General features: G+C 37.1%; 1 protein-coding gene across 4 annotated transcripts; it reads right to left on the reverse strand.

The window, feature by feature from the left end:
* Positions 1 to 14,143: 14,143 nt before the first annotated feature.
* On the reverse strand, positions 14,144 to 22,986 carry LOC306860898 (uncharacterized protein). Of its 4 annotated transcripts, XR_013783431.1 has the most exons (8): positions 22,878 to 22,946; positions 20,986 to 21,134; positions 19,562 to 19,759; positions 18,788 to 18,922; positions 18,535 to 18,664; positions 18,324 to 18,442; positions 16,452 to 16,694; positions 15,188 to 15,226 (listed from the first exon to the last, which is right to left on the reverse strand). XR_013783431.1 is itself a non-coding variant. In XM_079402908.1 (7 exons), exons 2-7 carry the CDS (start codon positions 21,028 to 21,030, stop codon positions 16,524 to 16,526), a joined length of 798 nt encoding a protein of 265 aa, XP_079259034.1. In that variant the 5' UTR covers positions 21,031 to 21,134; positions 22,878 to 22,967; the 3' UTR covers positions 14,144 to 16,523. The 4 variants fall into 4 exon arrangements, 3 of the variants coding, with proteins under 3 accessions (XP_079259034.1, XP_079259035.1, XP_079259036.1); XM_079402908.1 differs by having other exon boundaries at positions 14,144 to 16,694; positions 22,878 to 22,967; XM_079402910.1 differs by lacking the exon at positions 16,452 to 16,694 and having other exon boundaries at positions 15,070 to 15,226; positions 22,878 to 22,986.
* Between the last annotated feature and the right edge of the window lie 19 nt (positions 22,987 to 23,005).

Consider the following 23,005-nt stretch of genomic DNA (forward strand, 5'->3'; position numbering starts at 1 on the left):
TTGTTGCCCTGTTATGCTTCCAAGGCACATTTTACTCCATTATGCATGTAAAAGTACAAGTGTTTTTAATACATTCACAACTGTGAGGTTAATTAGTATTTTTTCCTCTAAATTAATTGTCTCTTTTGATTTGGTTGTAAATTACATGCAGCATATGGCATTATTCTAAAACCCAGAATAGCTGTTTTGTCATGTTTTAACAATGCATTAGGAAAGCGTTTATTCCACTAAATATTCTGGAATAAAAATGGGTTTTTTTGCTAAACACCCACATTTGATGAGTGTGTGTGTGTGTGTGTGTGTGTGTGTGTGTGTGCATGTTTATGTGGTTTATGAGGACACAAATTTGTATAATGACATGGGTATGACAGAGGTATTACAATATGAAGGTGGTTTATGAGGACACTGCCTATGTCCCCGTAATTCAAAAGGCTTAAAAACATACTAAATGGTGTTTTTTTGAAAATCTAAAATGCACAAAGTCTCCTGTGAGGGCTAAGTTTAGGTGTAGGGTTGGTGTAGGGCAATAGCACACACAGTTTGTTCAGTATAAAAACCATTACGCCTATGGAGAGTCCCCATAAACCACAAAAACCAACATGTGTGTGTGTGTGTGTGTGTGTGAGGCGAAATGCTGCAAGGAGGTTTGACAGCTTCGCATGCCTGCTTTTTCTCTGGTGGATTCCTCCCCTGTCTCTCATTTTAATGCAAATGAAAGGTTCCCCTGGAGAAATGGTTGTAAAAATAGTAGTATATCACATCCATGCCTCAGAATCATACCTAGGACACAGTTATCGCACCGGGGCGGAGATGAGGCGTGCAATCTCAGGGGTCACCGTGACCAATGCTTTGAACGAGTTCACTGAGATTTTATCAGGCTACATGCAAAGAGTGTCTGTGTCTGAAACAGAAGGAGCTGGCTCAGTCTACTTTGGAAGCATATTTGTATTTTCTACCAGTTACCATATTCGGCTCCATAATGGCTCGTCTAATGATCTACAGCAAATTAAAGAGAGCTTTAGACATAACCAGACATAAAGCAAATATTTGGAATGAACGACTTTTCTTCTTTCTGTTCCATCAGATGCCATTTTTATTCTTTCCGCCAACCACCAAACCATCTAGCAAATTTAATATTACCAAGTAAATATTTAATGCCTTCAATGCCTGTTTCTCTGTAGAAATGGAATCATAAGTGGAAAAAAAGACATTCATAATAAATGAGTTTACTTCTTAAAAACTATGATATTTTAGTATTACTAATATACTATTATAGTTCTGTTCACATTTTGAATTAGTTTCACATTTTTTAGTTTCAGATTTGTTGTGTTGGCAACTAGCTGGAATAAAATATGTTTATTTATTTATTGGTAAATTTTATTTCATTTCAGGTGATGTTTATTATTTTATTTCAAGTATTAAATATGTTTTTTTTAATGGTTTTAGTTATAGTTTTTAGTTAATGATACTAATAATCCTGCTTTAAACTGTGCTACATTAGACACCAATTCTATTCCTTCAGGCAAACAAGTCTGATGAACTCAAGTGAGGATAAGAGATTATCAAGCAAATACTTAATAACTAATATTTTGTGATAGAAATTGTATTAAAAAATGACAAAATGGGTATTTAAAATCAATTAAATGGTGAATAACTTTACTTTCAAGGACCATATCAGATTTTCTTTAAGATTTGTAAGATGTCTTAAGATTAAAAATCAAATTTTTTCATTGAAAGGTCACATTTTAATAGTTGTAGCATATATATATAAACATGTATAATAGTGTACGTCTATCCCTCACAGCTTCGTTTTCATTAACAAAAAAATAAATATGGCTTCTATCCTGATTAAGACCCATTCTCCTGATTTGCAGAAGCTGGAATGGAAAATGATCTTCAGAGGCTTTGACTGAAGGTTACAAAGTTCACCGTCATGTGGGATATGCAGTTGTAATGAGAGACAGATTTAGGACAGGACTTGTTTAGGCCAGTCTGCTTCCATAACAAACAGCTGCAGACGAAAAACTTCCTTGGCCCTGGTCCAGCACATCTCCTCAACCCTCTATCCCTCTCTATCTTCTTCTTTAATAAGGCTTTGGCATCTATATGAAAGTAGCTGGGAAAGTTTTCTTTGTCTCGGCTGATATCTTAAAGCGTGCTTTTCTGAGGAATGAAACATGACGTTGGCCCCTGAGAGCCCCACCCTCCCAGAGGGAGTTCCCTAACCCTGTCTCCGAGAGGCTCGCGGGCGCTGGCGTCTTATCTCCAAAGCATGAGAGCCTTCAGCTCCAAATTTATTTGACCAATTGAGTTAAGTAGCTCTTTCATTATGAGGTCATTCATTATGATTCATTAGGCAGATGGGTAAGAGTCGCAGATAAAACCTCAGCGTCTCGCTCATCTGTGTGTTATGAAGTGTACAACATGCTCCCATTGAATAAAGCAAAGTGCTGTGGGACAGTGGAACAAGGTTTTTAAGATATTATCACCCGCAATAAAGAAAAAAAGAGCAAAGGGTAATCAAGCGTCGGCGTGCAGCACTTGAAAGGACATGTACAAGGGTCTTTGTGTTAATAGTAAACTAACTTTAAAGGTAAAGTGTGCCTTTTTTGAGCAGAGACAACTATAAGTAAGTCAGCGGTGTGTTGAATTTCCCAAAAAGGCCAAACGCTGCAACTCTGTGGTGCTGTAAAAACATTGCTCTGTTTATGTTGCTTGCAAAAAAAAACCCCCCAAAAAAGACAAAAACGTCATCAGAATCATTCCAATGGCTGTTTATTTACCAACATCTATTTGTCAAGCCAACCAACCAAAACAGCCGGACACTGGGTTACCCAACTGGGGTGGGATTATACAGGCCTCAGAAATTATTTGGCCACCCAAGCCACGCTTAAAAATGCATTGATGTATTTGCATTATACTTTGCATCTACTGTACATTTACAGTTGCCACATGTAATTTTGATCATTATTATTTCATCTATTCTATGAAATTCAGACAAAAAATTCAATCTGTTTTAAGTTTCAAAATAGTTCAAATACTCTTTGAGGCCATTTTATGATTATCTGGGCGATGAGAGACCTGTTTGAAACAGTAATTATTTTTAGTGCAGAAATTACATGTACCTTGACCATATGCTAATACACCTGAAAAAAGTGCATTGCCCCCAGGAACAATATGTTCCCTCGGGTGGTCCTGTTTATGACCTGAAGCAATCACTATATTGATGCAGCTGATTTGAATAGCATGTCCTTAACCCTTTGTGGAATATGAGAGGTAAGTCAAGGTTACAAAAGATGAAAGATGTATAGATAGCAAAAGGGCAGGTGTTGAGATAAGACTTCTGTTTGACCCCAGCAAGGCAGAAATGAGGTCAAATTTGACCCCTGTTTTCTACGCCTCTCTTACATGCCTGACGTTCATCCGGCCTTTCATCTGGATATTCCAGCAGCACCTACGGGCAACCAATGAATGCCTTTCATCGACTAATTACAGTGGCATGGCTGTAAACGGCAAAAATGTAATTTATATTAATTATAGAGGAATGAACATAATAGACTGAAACAGCGCGGCTTGATGCGCTGTACAGAACACGCAGTAAAATTGTCAGAGGCGTGTGGACTAGAGGCCTGTAATTGATAGATGCTGTTTGTGTGTGTGTAGTAGTGAACGGGTACAGCAGTCGATAAATTATCATTATCTGCAAGCTTGCAGTCTGTATGTCACCAAATGAGTATTCCAGACTCGTGCTTTTTCACGAAAATCTGCACGCTTATTGCAATCGGAGTCATTTTCTATTCTCAGGTGAAGGGGAGGGCGACTCAAAAGCGTAAGTGTTTCGTATTAATCATGAATGCAGCTCAGGGCCGAAGCTGAGCAAACAGCTCGCCTGCGATAAATGTAGGTAAATTACGGCGTGCTCTCGGAACAGGCAAATTCAGACAGGCCAAATTTATCAAAAGGCCATAGAAAATGACTGGGAATAGAGGACGGGTAAGGCACGGATGCATTCGGACGCAACCAGGCCGAGATAAGAGCGCTGCTCGCCATCGCCACGCTCCCCAGGCTCAAGTGTTCGCTAACGGAAACGCCCCCATAAGGCCTGATGTGTTTTATGGCGCCTCTCGCCCTCACAGGGCCTGTTTATGGATTCCCGTTGAATAGAAAATCATTTCACCTTGGAGGCAGAGACGGCCAAAATCAACAGCAATGCCACAGCTTTTGCTGATCCAGTAGTATTTCAACAAGCTCTTCTATGCGGTGTAAAAATAACATCTTCTTTGCAGTAAGTTATGTCTCTTGAAATCATCAGAAGCTGTCAATTTTGCAGATACGTGAAAAATCCTTCAGATAAATCTGGTATCCCGTGCATTAAAAGTCAAATCCTGTTCGTATTCATTTCATAATTGCACAATATTTATTCAAGAGCACATTAAGCGTTTCAAACGTGCCATTCTGAAAGCCTAAGATGTTATTCCTCTGGCTGGATCGGCGGGTAAGAGTAGGCCTACACTTTATTTTCATATCACATGACGGAGGGTTTAAAAACACATAAATTCAAGCGAAGGCACGCTACATTTATCAGCCAGGCAATTGGATATGTCCACAAGCCTGTTTAGACATTTCTATTTTCGATTCGCCTGCACCATTAGTCACTGAATTTGTCCGTGGTCCGCCGTTGAAAACGGGGGCCGTCGATCTGAGCTGGAGATGTTTGCGGAGTATAAGCTGCAGCCTGTTGACATTTTAAGAGAGGAGGCCCTTCTTTCCCTTCCCTGTGATTTAGAACGAGACTCAAATCCCCGAAGAGTCCATCCTGCTGCGTTACATCTGCACACAAACTGGCTCTTTGAGCCGCTCACGTCCATGTGTGTGAGAACATCTGGTCTGCACCCTTGCTGCAACGTGAAAAGGCCCACAGGTCATTGTTTCACACACTCCGACATGTTTCGCTCTCATTTTTATGTCATATCGTATAAGGAAGCGTTTGAGGTTTGCACTTGAGAAGCTATTTCAAATGGGCCGAGTGTGTATAATGAGTGTCGTGAACTGAAATAATAGTAGATAGATAGTGATGTAATTGTAGAGTGAGACGGGGCCGTATTTCACTTTTGTTGTAGACACTCAATGTCACACAGCAGTGTAGCAATTAAGCTTTATGATGCTTTTGTTTCGCGCTTTCATTCTCTTTCTCTTGTGGTCGTGTTTGGTCTTGTTCCACTCGAGTTTTCACGGCTTACCGCTTACAAAACACTTAGATTTTTTGGCCATTATGGGTTTCAGAAATGAATCTTTGGGTAACCAAAGCAAAATTTTTGCATGCTTTAGCTCAAAGTGCTCAGCTTTTCCCCTCCCTCCTTCCATCTTTCCATCTCTCTCTGTCTCTCTCTCTCATATGTACTTTCTTTCCCCCCTCACCCTAGTGGATTCCCCATCTGCACCACAGAGCCCGTTAACAGACGCTCTCCTGACAGATTTACCGCCGCCATCCCACCATTGGCTGCCAGCGTGACAGAGTTGATTTAATGCTCGTTTCTGATTGGTCCGTGAGCGACAGGCAAATTTATGGCCGTGCTGTGATTCGACGCTGGCTGTCTTTGATATGAGTTACTGCTCTGTTGCTTATGGGACACAGAAACGGTGTCAGGTTTCAATCGTAAAACCCTCTCCCCAAGGGAAGGAGTAAGGAGTACTCGACATTCCTGACGTCATGAGAGCAAGAGGAGGAGGAGGAGAGAAAGAGAGAGAGAGAGAGAGAGAGAGCGAATGATTTGTAGCTGCAGTCATTTTCACTCACACAGGCCTGCTGCAGTTTCTTTGTGGAATGTGTTCACATCCAACTCTCCAACTCCAAAATAATATCCTATTTCAACACCCGACTCTCAAAGAAAACATTTCATATGCGAGGCAAAAATGCAGACTGACTAGGCGATTCATCTCAGTCAACACACATCAGAAATGTAAACACGACTGTCATCGCCGGATCCCATTTCTGTTGGGTTACGATAAATTTGTGGCCTGCCACTGATAACCACATATATGCGATAATTTTCATGGTTAAATCCTCACAGTGTGATTTTCTGATAAATGAGGCATTAGGTCAGAAAGTTGCATTCTTAATTTTTTCCTGTTTTGCATAATTGAACTATTATGGCAGTGCAGTACAACTTTAGTACTTTTTTAGAAGAAAATATCTTACATCTACAACGCTAGGGTGGTTGCCAGGGCGTTGCTATGTAGTTTCAAAGTGTATTAAATGATGAATATTCTGGCATCATTGTTTTTTTTTGTCTATTTTAGAATATATTTAGAAAAAAATCTTATTTTAGTCAATACAATGGAAGTCAATATGGTTCAGTGTTTTTGGACCCCATTGACATTCATTGTTTTGACAAAAACAGTTGAAACATAAAAAATATTCTCTTTTGTGTCCCACAGAATAAAGAAAGTCATACGGGTGAGGAAATGATGACAGAGTAATAATTTTCAAGATATCTATTACTTTAAAGGGTTTCTCAACATTGTTTTAGGTGGTTATAGTTGATCTTTCAAATGTTTATATTTCAGCAGGCAATTTCTTTATGTATGGTGCATTAGAAACATAAAAGCACACCTCTCCTAAACAAGCCACATTACTCGAGGTATTACGAATAGTGCCTTCCTGTAGTAGAGCATGGCATTATCAACACCAAGGTCATGGGTTTGATTCCTGTGGAATGCATGAATTGGAAAAAAAATGCATTGCTTAAATGCAGCATAACTTGCTTTGGATAAAAGCATCTGCCAAGTGCATAAATGCAAAGGCTGAATAATTTGCACAATGAAGTAAAATATGCAAGTATGAGCAATAGTGATGCTTGCTTTAGCAAACACATCCAATTACACAGTGTTAAATTATACCGGATTGAAAAAATACTGCTGAAGAAGCAGTAAACACATCTTACATGTTTAAATTGGCTTCTGCATTGCAACATATTGTTTCCATAAGGTTCTTTTACAATCAGCACTGGCAATGAACGACCTCTCGACATGTTTCAACTTCCTTTACCTCCTCTGAAACAACATTCACAGTGATTCCCATTAAACTCCAAGACAATTCACTCAAGTACACCATAAAAACTGAACATGTGCGGTTGACAGTTTAAAGGGATAGTTCACCCAAAAATGAAAATGTCGTTCCAAACCTTTATAACTGTTTTGTTGTTGTTAATGCAATAAAAGTCGATGGGCGCCATTGTTGTTTGGACTTCAATGTTCTTTAAAATATCTTCTTTTGTCTTGTTTTAACTTGTGAAGCACAAAAAAAGATCTTTTGAGAAATGTCTGTGTTTTTTTTTTTATGCAATGAAAGTCAATGGGCTCCGATGTAGCTTGGACTTCGGTGTTCTTCAAAATGTGTTTTGTCTTCTTTTAACGTTTTCTTTTGTGAAGCATGACATATTTATGTTTTGAGAAAGGTTTCCATTATTTTATTCATTTATTTATTTTAAATGAAAAGTCAAAGTCAGTTCCAATGTTTGTACCCAATGTTCTTCAAAATATCTTCTTTTGTGAATACAGCTTTGGTACAACATGAAGGCTTAGTAAATGGTGAGAGGATTTTCATTTCATCCCTTTAAGATGCCATTTCTTTCTCATCTAACTCTCTAGATGTAGTAAGATGTGTCCTTTCAATTAGTTTTATTGCAGTTATTAACCTCTTGCAACACACTTTTACATTTGATAGGAAATCCAGGCCTTTTTTGTACTCAAGCTTTAACTTGCTTATAATTCCATATATAATGGTGTGCAGTAAGTATATTTCTTCTGATATAATTGTTGAAAACCATGAGAAAGGATCGGGTGTCAGTTCCTAAAGACAAATGGTAGCATGCAATTAGTTCAGTGTCACATAAATCTTCACTCGATCTCTTTATCTGTGTGTGTGTATTTGCACGAGGGTGTGTCTTGCCGGCAAACTCGTACTCCTTTGAAGATGAGAATGCGTCGCGGTATCCCTTAAAATTTCCTTGTAATTATCAAAAGCAGCTCCCCGGCCATTTATTTCCCCATCCACCATTATTCCTCACAGATATTCGCGTTGCATGACCATGCGGCTTTAGTCTTAAGACATCATAAGGATGTCTGCTCATATCAGAAACGGTTTTTAACCATAGTCCCCTCCTGCTGCCCCTGAGATTAGCAAGGATGTATATGACTCATATCTCTTCAAAGCACTTGAAACTGTCTGGTATAAATCAATGTATCATAAAGCTGATCAATAGCAGTGCACTGCCAAAGTCACTTTGGCCTACTGTCTATCTGTACTCTCATCTCCCTAAACACTTTCCCCTCGTCCATCTATCCCCTTTATCTGTGCATCAGTCGTATGGCTGATGCCGAGGAGATCAGCGGCGGCGTGCGTAAACCCCCTGTAACACCCGTGACCCGTGAAAATTTCTAAGGGTAAATAGCAAGGCCAGTGCCGTCTGTCAAAAGCTCAAGGATTCATAAGACGTGCACCTCCACCTCACCTCTCGGCTCACCTCGCCTGTTCAGGTGGAAAATTGCAATGGGATGAAATGAAGGCACACAGAGGCCTTCCCATGCTCATGTGTAATTGCATAACATCTAAAGAGACGCATTAGGGCTTTTTAACATGCACGCCTGCATGCCAGTCGCAGTGTGAACTCTGCTGGAGGCATATTGCATACTTGCACACTATGCGTTATGCTTCTCTCTGAACAAACAGGACTCATAAACGTCTCAGTGGCGGATACAATGACACAAGCTGTTTATGGAAGGTCAGGGAGGTGCGAATGTTCAAACCTTTATTAGTTTAATCAATTTTTCTATAGAGTTCATAAACAAATCACAACTGGGAATGGAAAACGCGCCTGTGCAAGATAAAAAAATGCGAATCAGCAGTCAAAAGGGGGAAAGTTTAATATGACTTAATATACACGAAAATGGCAAAGGAGCAGTCTTGTCTTATTCAGTATCAAAGCAAAACTGTTAAAGCTCATAAACACACTTGATATACTGGTAATAAGTTAAAGAATTCCCATTAAGCACAAGTTCACGCAGGGAAAAAGTAGCTGTCTTAAGATATATCACGTTTAGAGAGGCTGATTATATTTTAATCTGGTATTTGCACATATACACACACAAAAAAACAGCTGTAGCGGTAGGCTTGTGGATAAGGATCTTGGCTAGTGATATTTTAAAATATGTTTTAATAGTCTCTTATGCTCACCAAGGCTGTATGTATTTGCCCAAAATGTAATTTATTCCTGCCATGTCATTTCGCCATTACTGGGTGCAAAAACACACCACGTGCAAAAATAAAAATGAGAATCCGAAGTCAATAGGGCGAGCATTTAAAAAAGTCAAGTCTTAAACTAAAAACTCAGCTTGTTCAGGCTTTTCTACCAAGTTTATGAAAAGCAAAACTGTTAAGGTCCTTGAAGACACTTGATCTACTGCAAAAGATCATGGCGATAAATTTAAGAATCCCCATTAAGCACAACAAAAAGCAGCAATCAAAATACATCATGTTTAGAGAGGCCAATTATGTTTAATCTGGTATTTGCAAAACAATATAGCAGCATTAGCAGTAGTCTTTTGTTAAAGATTTTGGCTAGTGATAAAAAGAGCAGAAACACTAAATAACAGCTAATAAACTCAAACTCAACATCTACACTGATTTTTAAAGTTGTAAATAACAGATCATTGGAGGATGTTTTACAAGAAAGTACATTTCATGTTTAATTCAATGCACTTACATTTCACTGCTGGTTATACTCTGTATAATTGTGTATGTGACGAATAAAAATCTTTGTAATTATTTGTGAAATTTACTAGCAATTTCTGAGTGAAAACACCAGATCAGTTTCTACACCAAATCAGCGTACGTTTGTAGTTGAAGTTAAGTTCTCATAACCTGCATTGAGGCCCCTGGAATGTTCCTGTGGCCTAGATTATATAATCAACAGACCCTTGACTCAAAAAGGGCCACCACTGCCCAAGTCGGGCCCGTGGGCTTCTACAGGGAGGCCCGAAGCAGCTATGGTAGGTCCCAACAAGTGCAGATTGATGGGGTAGCGCGGGGCCAGTGTATGTTAATGTATCTGTCGAAATGTGCTTCAGCATGAGAGTGATTTTAACGCTCTCGGCAGGACGCCGAGGCATTCGTCCTGTCATCAGGAATGTGGATGACTCTCGAGCGAGATAAATCTTGACAATGAGGCGCTGGTCAACTGAGTCGGTCCCAGCACTTTGGGTTTCCCTCGTAAAACAGAGTTTAAGGGATTCGACAAAGGAATCTTCAAACACATCAACGTCAAGAGGAAATGGATGCAGTTTTGCAACTGATTTTGTGCGGTTGCTTTCATAACATATGTATTGTTTTAATTAGCAGCATGGGCATGATGATTAAGCATTTTTCATTAATAGGTCTTGCAGTCTGACACAATCAATAATTAGTTAGTAATTAGTTACTTTTCAAAAGTTTGTAGACAGTTTTTATATTTTTGAAAGAAGTCTCTTATGCTCACCAAGGCTGCATTTATTTGATTCAAAAAATAGTAATAATAATACAAAAAATAATATTGCAATAAAAATAAATATTATTACCATTTAAAATATCCCCTTTCTATTTTAATTTATTTTAAAATGTAATTTACTCTTGTGATGCAAAGCTGAATTTACAATATAATCACTCCAGTCTTCATTGACACATGATCCTTCAGAAATCATTCTAAAATGCTGATCTGTGCTGCTCGAGAAACATTTATTATTACTATCAATGTTGAAAGCAGTTTATATTTTTTTGGAAACCGTGATGCATTTTTTTTCAGGATTCTTTGGTTTATAGAAAGTTAAAAAGAACAGAATTTATTTAAATTTAAAATATAATATTTTCTTACATTATAAATGTCATTACTGTCACTTTAATGAATTTAATGCATCCTTGCTAAAAAAAAAAAAAAAAAAAAAAAAAAAAAAAAACGATCTGATCCCAAATTTTTGAGGTGATAACAGCTTCAATCACAGTTATATGAAATCATAAAACTGCAAACTGTGGTGTAACCTGGTTAGATCCTAACTAGTGCTAAAATGTGGCCCCTCATGGCAGCTCTTGATGGCATTCTGATGTTGATACAGCAGAAAACACAGGAGATGGCGTATCTGTGTGATTTCTTTCCCTTCATTAAACCCAAAAGCAGTCAGAGAATAATACAAGAATGTCATTCATCATTTCTCAACTTCCTGTTTGCTCTGTGTGAGGGCTGCAAAAGTTCTGAAAGAAAACTAATTGTGCCATTGCACATAAAAGTGAATTTTTCACATGAATATGCATGAACTATTTGGACAGAAAAGTAGGTCAAAGAATGTGTTGTGAATTCCCCGGCCTGCCATCAGCAGCTGGTGACAGTCATTCTTTTTGAAAACACATGGCAAGAAAAAACAAAAAACGATAAGCTGGTTAATTAATCTTCATCAGTTCCAAGTAAGGCTGTATTTTGTTCTAACTCACTTGTTTTTGTATCTTCTATGAAGAAAACCTACTAAAAATCTGAAAAATGTATAAAAGTTACATTTATCACATAATTATTTAACTTGTAAATGAATACTTTTAATAATTAAAACTTTAAATTTATTCAATTTGACATTAATATGTCACAAATATGTTCTCTTAAACGATCAATTCATCAAAGAATTCTGAAAAAATTATTAAGCACCACAAATCAACATTGATAATAATAATAAATGTTTCATTAGCAAATCAGCATATTAGAATGATTTCTGAAGTATCATGTGACACTGAAGACTGGAGTAATGATGCTGAAAATTCAGTTTTACTATCACAGGAATAAATTGCATTTTAAAATATATTCAAATAGGCAACAGTTATTATAAATTGCAATAATATTTTACACTATTACCGATTTTACTGTATTTTTGATCAAATTAATCTTGGTGAGGCTTCTTTAAAAAACATATATTATATATATATATATATATATATATATATATATATATATATTAATATTTTTTAAAGAACTATAATTGTGAGGGTTAACTTGAATTTAAGGAAATAAATGTAAGATCTAACCAAATATTCAATACTGGAAATAAAAATTATTTTTGTTCACTGAAAAACCCACACTGATTATCTGAAAACCCCCTTAATATCTATTATCTATTATAATTACTGCCCTGTACTTACTCAGATCCTGAAACATCTCAATGATAATAGTTCAAGATCACTTTTAGGACAGTTTAAACCTACAACCTTACAGTCACCAGCCAATATATTAACCACAAGACTACCCCACCACTCCTAAAGAAGTCCCAACACTTTAATATTTCACTTCCATCATTTTGGGGCCACTGTATTAATCCGTAGCCCATGTATGCAGCTATATCAGAGAAGACTGAAATTTTAATGAAGACGGCTGCCTCGCTGACGGGCACTGCGCACCTCTGCTTGGTTAAATATCATCGTTAATTAACACGTAAAGGTACGCTGTCAGCAGAATGGCTGCAGTGATGTATAAGAGAAGGTTGATTAATCTATGAATTAAACAGTAAATACAGCTGTACATGCAATTTAAAGTAAAATTAAGTGTTTTGAGGAGGGTTGCATGTGAAATAAGGCCATATGGACTTATCTGAATACAAATAGTAGTATACAAATGTGTGCATGTGCAACATTTGTGTGCTAAGAAGCCATTTTAGGACTTTCAGCGATGATTTGACGGTCTCGAATCGGATGAACTTAGCACGGCCATGCCTAAGAATCTCTTCTTGTCCGCCTTGGCTTTAAGAGCGAGTGTGTTAAGTGCTCTCAGCCCACGGGTGTTATAAATCAGGATCAGCAGTCAGGCTAGAGAGGAGAGGGCTATGGCCTCTGTGAAGCAACACAAAGCCAGACTCTTTGTCTAACTCTGTCTCCCTCGCTGGCAATGCGGTTTGAGCTGCCTTGAACGTTTCACTCCATTACATTTCTGCTGGAAATATCAGCTCGTCTTGCTAGCATTAAACTCTTTTTTCCCCAATACATACAAGTCATGCACTTTATTAATAATATTTCCATACTGCAATGAAAGTTTCTTCTATTGTGGGTTAAAATGATTAGTAATTAGTATATTATAGTGTCTGGAGTCAAAATAGAGCTAAGAAACAAGTACAACTTCACTATATATATACACACATACAGACACATATATACACACACACACACACACACACACGCATGTCAAACAACACAGCATCCTCTACTGGTTCATATGGAAACAGCATGTAGAGCATATATGATCATGTAGGCAGTTATATGTTAGCAATGTAGGTAGTGAATGATGACAGCTAAAATAAACCCCCAAAACAACTATGTTAAATCATTTTTAAGGATTTTAAAGGCAAAATCTGTTTCTATGCTTCGGCACAATTGTTGAAAATTGGTGGATTACGCCACCTGCTGGTAAGCATGGACATTAACATTCTAAATTTTCGGATCAGTAAGATTTTTTTGTTGAAAGAAATAATTACTTCTATTTAGCGAGGATGCATTAAATTAATCAGAAATCCATAAATGTCACAATTCAAATGATTTCTATTTCAAATAAATGCTGTTTTTTGAAAGATGTTGTTCTTAAAATAATTTCAAAAAGTAGCAATTTCCACAAAAGTATTAGCCAGCACAACTGCTTTTCCATCACAGGAATACATTACATTTTACATTTATATTGAATTAGAAAAGTTATTTCAAGATTGAATTTATTTCAAATTCTAATTATATTTCACGTTACTTTTTTTCATTAAAAATGCAGCCTGCAGATTATTTTGATTTTTTTTTTAAATGTTCCCAAACCCACACTTTTGAATGGTAGTGTATTTCTTACAAACAACAGTTTATATTTAATGCATCTGGCAGATGCTTGTATCCAAAGTGACTCACGCTGTATTCAAGATACACATTTTATCAGCTTACTAGCTGGGAATCAAACATAACTTTTTTCTTTTTTAATTAAAGGGCAAAAAAAAAAACAGTCTTAGTGCTGATGAAGACCACCATGCTATACCAGTTCATACAAAAATAAAAGTACAAATAAATACAAATAAGCTTGTGCAGAGTAAAACAGAAGCCACTTTTTTTTTTAAGAAAATTTATTGTCAACTTGAGGCCCTAGGACTCACTATATGGTGTCTAACAGGATATAATAAAGTTGACCTGTAGTTAATGTTTGAGAGCAATAAAAAAATACCAAACAAATGGATCAAAGCGTTTTTCTAAATGTTTTTCGTCATTTTAAACAATCACAATACAAGTCCTTTTTCTGTATATGCGTAACGAAAGGAACATGCAAGTGTACACGTAAAAAAAATACAGTGAATCTGTTACGTCAGACAGTGGCAGCAGTCTACAGTTTCTATTTAAATTATTTAAATTGCTGAAAAAATATATTAACTCAAGCTTGACTGCATCAGAAGTCCGTGTTCAAGGTCTACGCGATAAGAAACGTAACGAGACCTCTGCGAAAAACTAGCGGTTTTATATAAACATCTGTCTCTCTATGAAATGTACAACCTGTTAAAAGGTTTTCTTTGTTATTCTTGGCTCGGCTTTGTCAATCCAGTGACTTCAGAAGAGAAACTGAGATGCTCGCAGACTTACCGCGCGAGTAACATCATACTGTGACGAAATTTGTCATTCATACGCAAATACTTGACGAAAAGTCAATGTTCAAGTTGACCGAAAGGCCGACTTCAAAAGCTTGACACCATAATGTAGGCCACAAAAAATGAGCTCTCCTGTGGATGTAGGATGGATGATGTTCCAGATGTTTCCAAGTAGGGCTCACTGCAGTCCACAAGATCCAGGGGGCGGGGTTGGATCCACATCTAGGGGGTGGAGATTGGTAGGTTTAGGGGTGGAGATGGGGTGGGTTTAGGGATCAGAGGGTGGAGATGGGGAGGTTTAGGTAAATGTAAGGTGGGAGGAGTTGGATCTGGATCCAACCAAGGCCCCTGGATCTTGTGGGCTGCAGCGAGATGCTCCTCTTTCTGCTAAAACAGTAAAGGCCTGTGTAAAACTGTCAATGGCCATGAGCTGTTATCACAGTATTTAAAGTAATAGTTGACCCCAAAATGGATTTGCTAATAATTTATTCACCTTCAGGCCATCCAAGATGTAGATTGATCACTTATTCACCAATGGATCCTCTTGTAGTGAATGGGTGCCCTAAGAATGAGCCCAAACTGATAAAAACATCACAATAATCCACAAGACTTCAGTTCATGAAATAAATTGTGAGGTATAAAGGAAATAAATTAAAGCATTTTTATAAAATGTCGCTTTTGACCAAAATACCAGCTCATAATACAAATAACATGTCCTCTGGACAAAAAGCCCATTTCCTGTTGTCCGCTCATATCAAAATCCACCGACATATTTGTGTTTTAGACTGTTTTGGCTTGTAAACGGTGCTTATGCATATTTCTCTTCTGATTCAGATGAGACGACTTGAGAGAAAGCAATATTATGGATGAAGGAGTATTTTAGCTGGAAGCAATGGCTGTTTAAAGTTTTAAAAAGTCTTAATAATGTATTAATTTATTACAAAAATGTAGATTTTCATTTCACAAGATATTAATTGATGGACTGGAGTCATGTGGATTACTGTGATGTTTTTATCAGCTGTTTGGACTCTCATTCTGACGGCACCCATTCACTGCAGAGGATCTATTGGTGAGCAAGTGATGCAATGCTACATTTCTCCAAACTCTTCGATGGCCTGAAGGTGAATACATTTTAATTCTTCAGTGAACTATTTCTTTAATGGGTAAACTATTTCTTACACTTTTCACGTAACAGGAAATGATGCATTAATGTGCACAGTGAGAAAATGTATTGTATCAGAATGCGTCTACTGTCACTACGGCTGACTTGCTGGTAATTCTGTAAATTCTGTGAAATTTTGTGGGGAAAAAGGTCCATTGTCTTCTGTCAATAGTGCAGTGATGCATGTAGCACAAATCACTTTAAAACCAAGTAGCTTTCTGTTGCTCTAAGCTGTAAATTTGTGTGACCAACTTAAAAAGAAGCAAAATCTACACGGGGAACTTTTTCAGCCTCATGCGAAACTCCCGATTGAGCAGATTCCTATTGAAATGACTAGAGTTTGCTTGCAAAATTTCGCAGAGCAACAGTAAATGTAAGGGCATTGTAACACTGAGAATCCCAACAATGTACATTCCTGCATGAGAACTACAAAAGTAAGCGTTTCTAAACTACCAGAAGTCATTATTGCCTCAACTGAATGCACAACTAACCCACCTGCTGATCTAAAATACAAAATACGCTATTTCCAAGAGTCTAAGCAGTATAAAAGAGTCCACTGGGGTTAAGCCAGGTGAATCAGAGCTGGACGTGTTGGAGTCTTTAAACGATTTTTACAGGCTCATACCCCCGGTCAGGTCATGTTGTTGAGTCCATTGTGTTTGCTGGGAAGTGGTTTGTACGAGCGATTGGAAGGCTGTCATGCCGCCAGCCTGCTGTTCTTTGTCTGCAGTGGGCTCCAGGACGCCGAGTGCTGGGAGGGGTCCTGAGAATATGACCGTCCCTCACAGCACGGCTGGTTCTCCTCTTTAGGGATGCCCACGGCACACAAACGTCGATGCCGTAGTAACCGGTCGGTTCTAGAAAAGTTCTGTGTGACAGAAGACTGAGTTAGCCTCTTATTTATTTAATTTTTTGACAAGACATGCAGTTTAAATGAATTTGTTCTTTTGGACATGCTTTAAATGAACTGATTCACTGATTCCCAGTGTCAAAAGAGTTTCCCAAAAGCCCCTGCATGCCATTTAAACTGTTCTTTTGTTGTAACTGCAGTCGTGGCCTAATGGATAGAGAGTCGGACTTGTAACCCAAAGGTCATGGGTTCGAGTCTCAGGTCTGGCAGGGATTGTAGGTGGGGGGAGTGAATAACCAACACTCTCTCCTTCCTCAAAACCACGACTGAGGTGAGACCCTTGAGCAAGGCACCGAACCCCCAACTGTTCCCCGGGTGCCGCAGCATTGGCTGCCCACTGCTCCGGGTGTGTGTTCACTACTGTGTGTACACTTGGATGGGTTAAATGCAGAGCACAAGTTCTGAGTATGGGTCACCATACTTGGCCACACACCACTTCCCTTTCCCTTTATAGTTTGGTTACATATTTTTGTAATCACTATGTTTTCGAGTATATGAATTACAGTGTATTTAATGTAAAAATACCCAATTTTTAATATTAATGTTTAAGGCTGCATTTATTTGATCAGAAATGCAGTAAAACAGTAATAATGTGAAATCAGCTGCCATTACTTCAGTCTTCAGTGTCACATGACCCTTCAGAAATCATTCTGATATGCTGTTTTGGTGCAATGTTAAAAAAAAAAAACAGCTTAATATATTTGTGGAAACTGATCATTTTTTCAGGATTCTTTGATGAATAGAAAGAACATCATTCTTTTGAGAGAATTAGCTTTTTTGTTATATTATAAATGTTTTTACTATCAGTTCTGATCAAATTAATGCATACTGTACTTGTTGAATAAAAGCATGATATTTGTTTTTCTTTTTGAATCTTACAGACCTCAAACTTTTAATCTGTAGTGAACAGGTCCAGTTTGATATTGCAGACCCAATCAGACTTAGATCATGGTTTTTGCCAGCTAAATTGTCCTACCAGCTTGAAAACAATATTGTATCAAGTTTTCTGGCATAATTCAGGCATAAGCACTCATAAAAGTATATGCATTAAGATTTTGTTAATAATCTGCTATCACAACGATAAAGGCAAAATCAACATAAAATGTCAACATGAAAGCAAAACTTACCATATTTACTTTCTTAATACACATTTCTAGTTTTATTGTGCACAATTTATTAGTAATAAGTGTTATAGTCAGTTATTCAAAATAAAAAAACTATCTTCAAACTGTATCATCTAAATGTAATATATTGTTTTAACTATTTTAACTCTTAACTTTCCTGTTTTTGTTTAGCTAGCATCACAAAGCTATCTTATTTTCAACACCTCCCCTTCACTTCATTCTTGAAAAATAACCATTTTTAATGATGAAATTGATTCCTGATGGATACAATGAAGCTTTTGCTCCTTACGTATCCTGTTTCGCTTTTTGTTAATTTGTCAAATCACAAACATATAAAGCCCCCATTTTGTTGCCAGACACTAAAAAGTACTGTACTACTATCATAAAGACATACATTTATGCACGTAATGGGCAAACAGCAAGCTCCCTGTGAATACAACTGCCTGTGTTTGTCATGTCTCACCTGTTGGCAGCGGTCACACTGATAAGGCTTCTCACCACTGTGAACGCGTTTATGTCTTTCCAGGTGGTAGCGCTGAATAAACCTCATGTCACACATATCACACCCAAATGGCTTTTCCCCTAAAACACACACAGATGTGCACATATTTACTTCATGCATCTCTTTGTATGAATCGTAAGATGGCGTGCAAGCAGAAAGGCTCATGGCGTACCCGTATGGGTGAGAATGTGCCGTTTGAGGTGGTAACTACTGCGGAAAGCACTGTAGCAGTGCTCACATATGAAATTCTTCTGCACTTGAGAGCTGAGTGAATTATCGTCATTAACGTCAGGAATCTCCACCTTCATGTCACATACAAAAAAACAAAACATCATTCAGTCAGGATACAAATACGAGCGGAAGTGTGTAAATGTGATGAACAGGCAAAATCACAGAGCAATACTGCAGACAGACTGAACACATGCCTGGGGTTTTTCTCTCATTTTGGTGGGAAGTCCAGACTTCCTGTTCTTCTTCTTTGGCTGCGCGTTTTGGCTGGCTTGCATGTCTTTTTCATCCAAGAGCCTGGAAGAGTGAAACTCTCCGTCCTTGCGAATGAGCTGTTCAAAAACACAGTACAGAAGTCAAAAGTGATGCGTAGAAAGTTCTTAGAACAAAGAAATATTTTGAAACACTATAAATGTCTTAGCCGTCACCTTTGAGCAATTTAATGCATCCTTGTTGAATTAAAGTGTTAAATATATATATGAAGAGTTCATTTGCAATATCGGGTAACTCTGTTTTTAAAAATCATGTTTTTTATATCTTGCATTCCAGTTAATATCAATTAAACTGTTGGGTTGTTTTGGTTAAACAATAATTCCTAAAAAAAAATACAGCTAACTAACACAATAAAAACATGATAACACAATAAAAAACATGATTTATGAAAAGTAATAAAAAGGGAGTTATCGGTTTTTGTGAATAAACTCTTCATACTGTATACCTATACGACCTTATGAATGGTAGTGTATATTTATGCATTTGGTAGTTTTTATCCAAACAAAGCTATTCAAATTTATTCAAAACACATATTTTATCATTTCATGCATTCCCTGGGAATTGAACCCATGACCTTAAAATTAGCTACAGGATTATATGGAAGACTTACAAAATTGAAATGAATAGTTCACCTCAAAAATTCATTCCAGACCAATATGACTTTCTTTCCCAACACAATTCATGTCTTTTCCCCTTACCAGTGGTGGGCAGCTGACTCCTGAGGGAAGCACCATGTGGCCGTGTTGGCTGTGGGTGTCCTGGTTGTGGTTCTGGTTATGATTGTTTACTCTCTGTCCCTGGCCCAGATGAGAGCCCATCTTCTTATGGCTGGGCATGGAGCCGGCTTGCATGAGTGCCATGCTGGACAGCACCGCTTCACAGCCAAGCAACCCAGCCTGCATAGAAATACAAACACAAACATACACATCTGTTCAAAAACAAACTAACAACGCTTCACAAAGTCACTAATCTGATGGGTTGGAAATTTATCTTGAAATCTGACAAATGTGACCCAGTTACCACTTTCAAGATCTGTCAAATTAATTTAGAGGCCATAGTTATGCAGTTATGTCAAGAACATGCCCAGGGAATTTTACCATGAAATATAAATAAATCAATAATAAACCTTATTATTATTATTATTATTACTAACAACATTGTCATCTTAATTATCCTAAAATTCAATTTTCCATGCAAATAATAATATAATTATTAACAATGTCATCTTAATGATCCTTAAAACACATAGTTATACAAATAATATTAACAATAATAATACTGTTATATGAACCTGTGTAATTGTCATCTCGTGCCATTGTTAACATTATTGTCTTAATGATCCTAAAATACATAATTCACATAAATATTATTATTAACATTGTCATAATGATCCTAAAATACACAATTTATATTAATTATAATTCGTAGTAGTAGTAGTAGTAGTAGCAGTAATGATAAATTATTATTATTAAATCTATTATTTTATTTCTTTCCCATAAATTATGTATTTTAGGATCATTGAGACAATTTTTTTTTAATTAAATCATTTTTATTAACATTATTGTCTCAATGACCCAAAAATACAAATGCAAAATTAATAATAATTTGGCTGAAATCAAGTCTATTTTTTAGGTTATTAAGATTTTTGCATTATGACATTGTTATAACAATTATGCACATCTTTCCCCACAACTTACAGTACCGTATTATTCACAAAGGTCATTCTCATTATTGCAATACATTAATTTGTCAGTGTACTGCAGTAAAATAAAATCTATAATCAGGTAAAGATATACATTTTAAACACTACAATTACGTGAAATGTGCTTAATTGTCATGAAGCTTTTCAAATAATCCTAAATGGCCCTAAAAAAGGCTTAACTTTCTTCATGCAAAATATGATTTTGGGAGAAATATGTCCCAGATAATTTTTTTTTGTGACATCCACCCCATTACTTGTAAACAAATCTGTGTCCGCTTTGTGTCAAGTCACGCTGTGGAAGTGAAATACAAAGAGTTAATACACAGAAACGCCAAGCAAAAGGAAAACGAAGGCCTTCTTTTTCAAACAAATGTGGACAAATGCAGAAAATGCAAATGAAGAAGAGAAAAACACACTGACCCATTTCATGTGATCTCGCACTGAGCTGTTGGAAAGGTGTGACATCGCAGTGGTGAGAGTGTGTGTGTGTGTTGGGGTACAGAAAGCTTCGCTCAGGGCAGGGAGAGTGTTTAGAGACCACACAAGCCCCAACCATCAGGGGCCCAAGCCTAGAAACAGAAGGGGGGGGATATAAAGCCAGGGTAATATCCATCTCTGTCTATGATGTTGCCACACATCTAGCCCACCACTAACAGAAGTTGTCAACCGTGGACAAATCATGGCTTTTATTCACAAGAATCAGACATTTTCCGTGTCTGCATTGCCAAGCCTTTGCTTATGTAGGCTTATAGGGCTGTGTTTTCAAGCCATAAGAGTTTGGCTTCAGATTGGCGTCAAGAGTCCCTAAATGACATCTGGAAACAAACCAGGTCAAAACTGAAACTGAGTGGAGTGGGTTCTCATCGGTTCTGTCAAACTCAAATGGTAGGAATACATCCGAGCGTTTATGCCCTGTTGATTTTGGATTTGGTTGGTCCGATTCTGAGACTCACTGGGATAAAAAACTGATTTATTTCAACCACCCTCTTTCCTTCCATCGCTTATTCCTGTGCATTAATCCGACTAACTCACCCTCAAAGATTCAGATAAGCACAACTATAAATCATGAATGAACAAAATGAGGCACGGAAGCCATAGGACAATGAAAGCATTTGCACTAGACAAAATTAACATATGATTGCAATGACATAAAGATCGAGGTGAGTGGGTGAATATTGTATATTGTGATTTCCATTCATTTGGCTCGTGAGGGGATTTGGCAACCGACAGGGTCCTGGAGGTTAAATTAATTCCAGGAGATAGAAAATAAAATTGCATAGTCTTATCACATGACAAACAGATTGCAATCTACAGCAAATCAAGCCAAAGAAAACAAACTTTACAAGAACAACTCTGCGTCTTTGTGACACACTCTATTATAACTCATTTAGCCTGTAATTATGGGTAATAAATCAAACTTCTTTGCGGTTTGGTGTGCTTATTAGAAACCATGATATATGCATGCAAATTAAGCACGTATTAATTTATCCCGCTCAGACCCAGTGACTGTTACAATGAACATTACTTTTATTTATTCAGTTAGTTAGTCAGTGACATAATTACACACATTCATATAACTTTCGAAAAAATGTGAAAAGTTGCAAGCCTGAACCACAAATGTGTTTACAAACACAAAAACAAATTTAGCTTTGCTTGCTCCCAAGAGCGAAATTTATAATAAATAAGCTAATCATAACCATTTTAATATGCATGTAAAAATTTCACAAAAAAAAAACAAACACTTGATTTAAAAACAACTTGGAAGCACAAAAATGTAGCATTATTTAAGATTAACTTTATTAAAATTCATAAAGTATATGTAGGCCTACTTAAAGTTCTTTATGAACATATAAAATCAATATGCACAGTTATCTGGACATTGATACAGTTCATAACAAACGTGCATTGTATTAATAATAATCATGTATATATGACAGAATCATATGCTATAATATATATTCATATATGGCTAAATTATATATAATAGCAATATATGGTTGAATTGAGAGTAGAAATAAAGCATTATTGGTGTCTGTAGAACAGAATTCAGGTCTGAACGGGTTAAAAATAACAAAATGCGAGAATTTAGATATTTACAATCTCAATTTCTGAGTGAAATTCATTTTCCTTCAGTCTGGACTGTAAACACATGACTAATGTAAACTCCTCCATTCATCCTGCAGCACAACAGGGCGTGAGTTCACCGTCTATTTAACTTCATATTTCAGTGCAATTAAAACAGTGAATCTCTTTTGAAATGCTGTTGTAGGTTTAATAAAAGCAGTATCGCAGGCTGCGCGCATTTGTTTTACCTTACTCTTCTTCGTTTATAGTAGGCCAATATTTTCTTGTCGGACAAATTTCTCAGTTTACAAACACAGGAAACGTTACCGGAAGTGCTCTCTAGGGAGTGCGTCTGTCACGTGACCACCACACTGGC

The sequence above is a fragment of the Barbus barbus genome, assembly GCF_936440315.1.
Source record: "Barbus barbus genome assembly, chromosome: 41".
In the NCBI taxonomy this organism is placed as follows: Eukaryota; Metazoa; Chordata; class Actinopteri; order Cypriniformes; family Cyprinidae; genus Barbus; species Barbus barbus.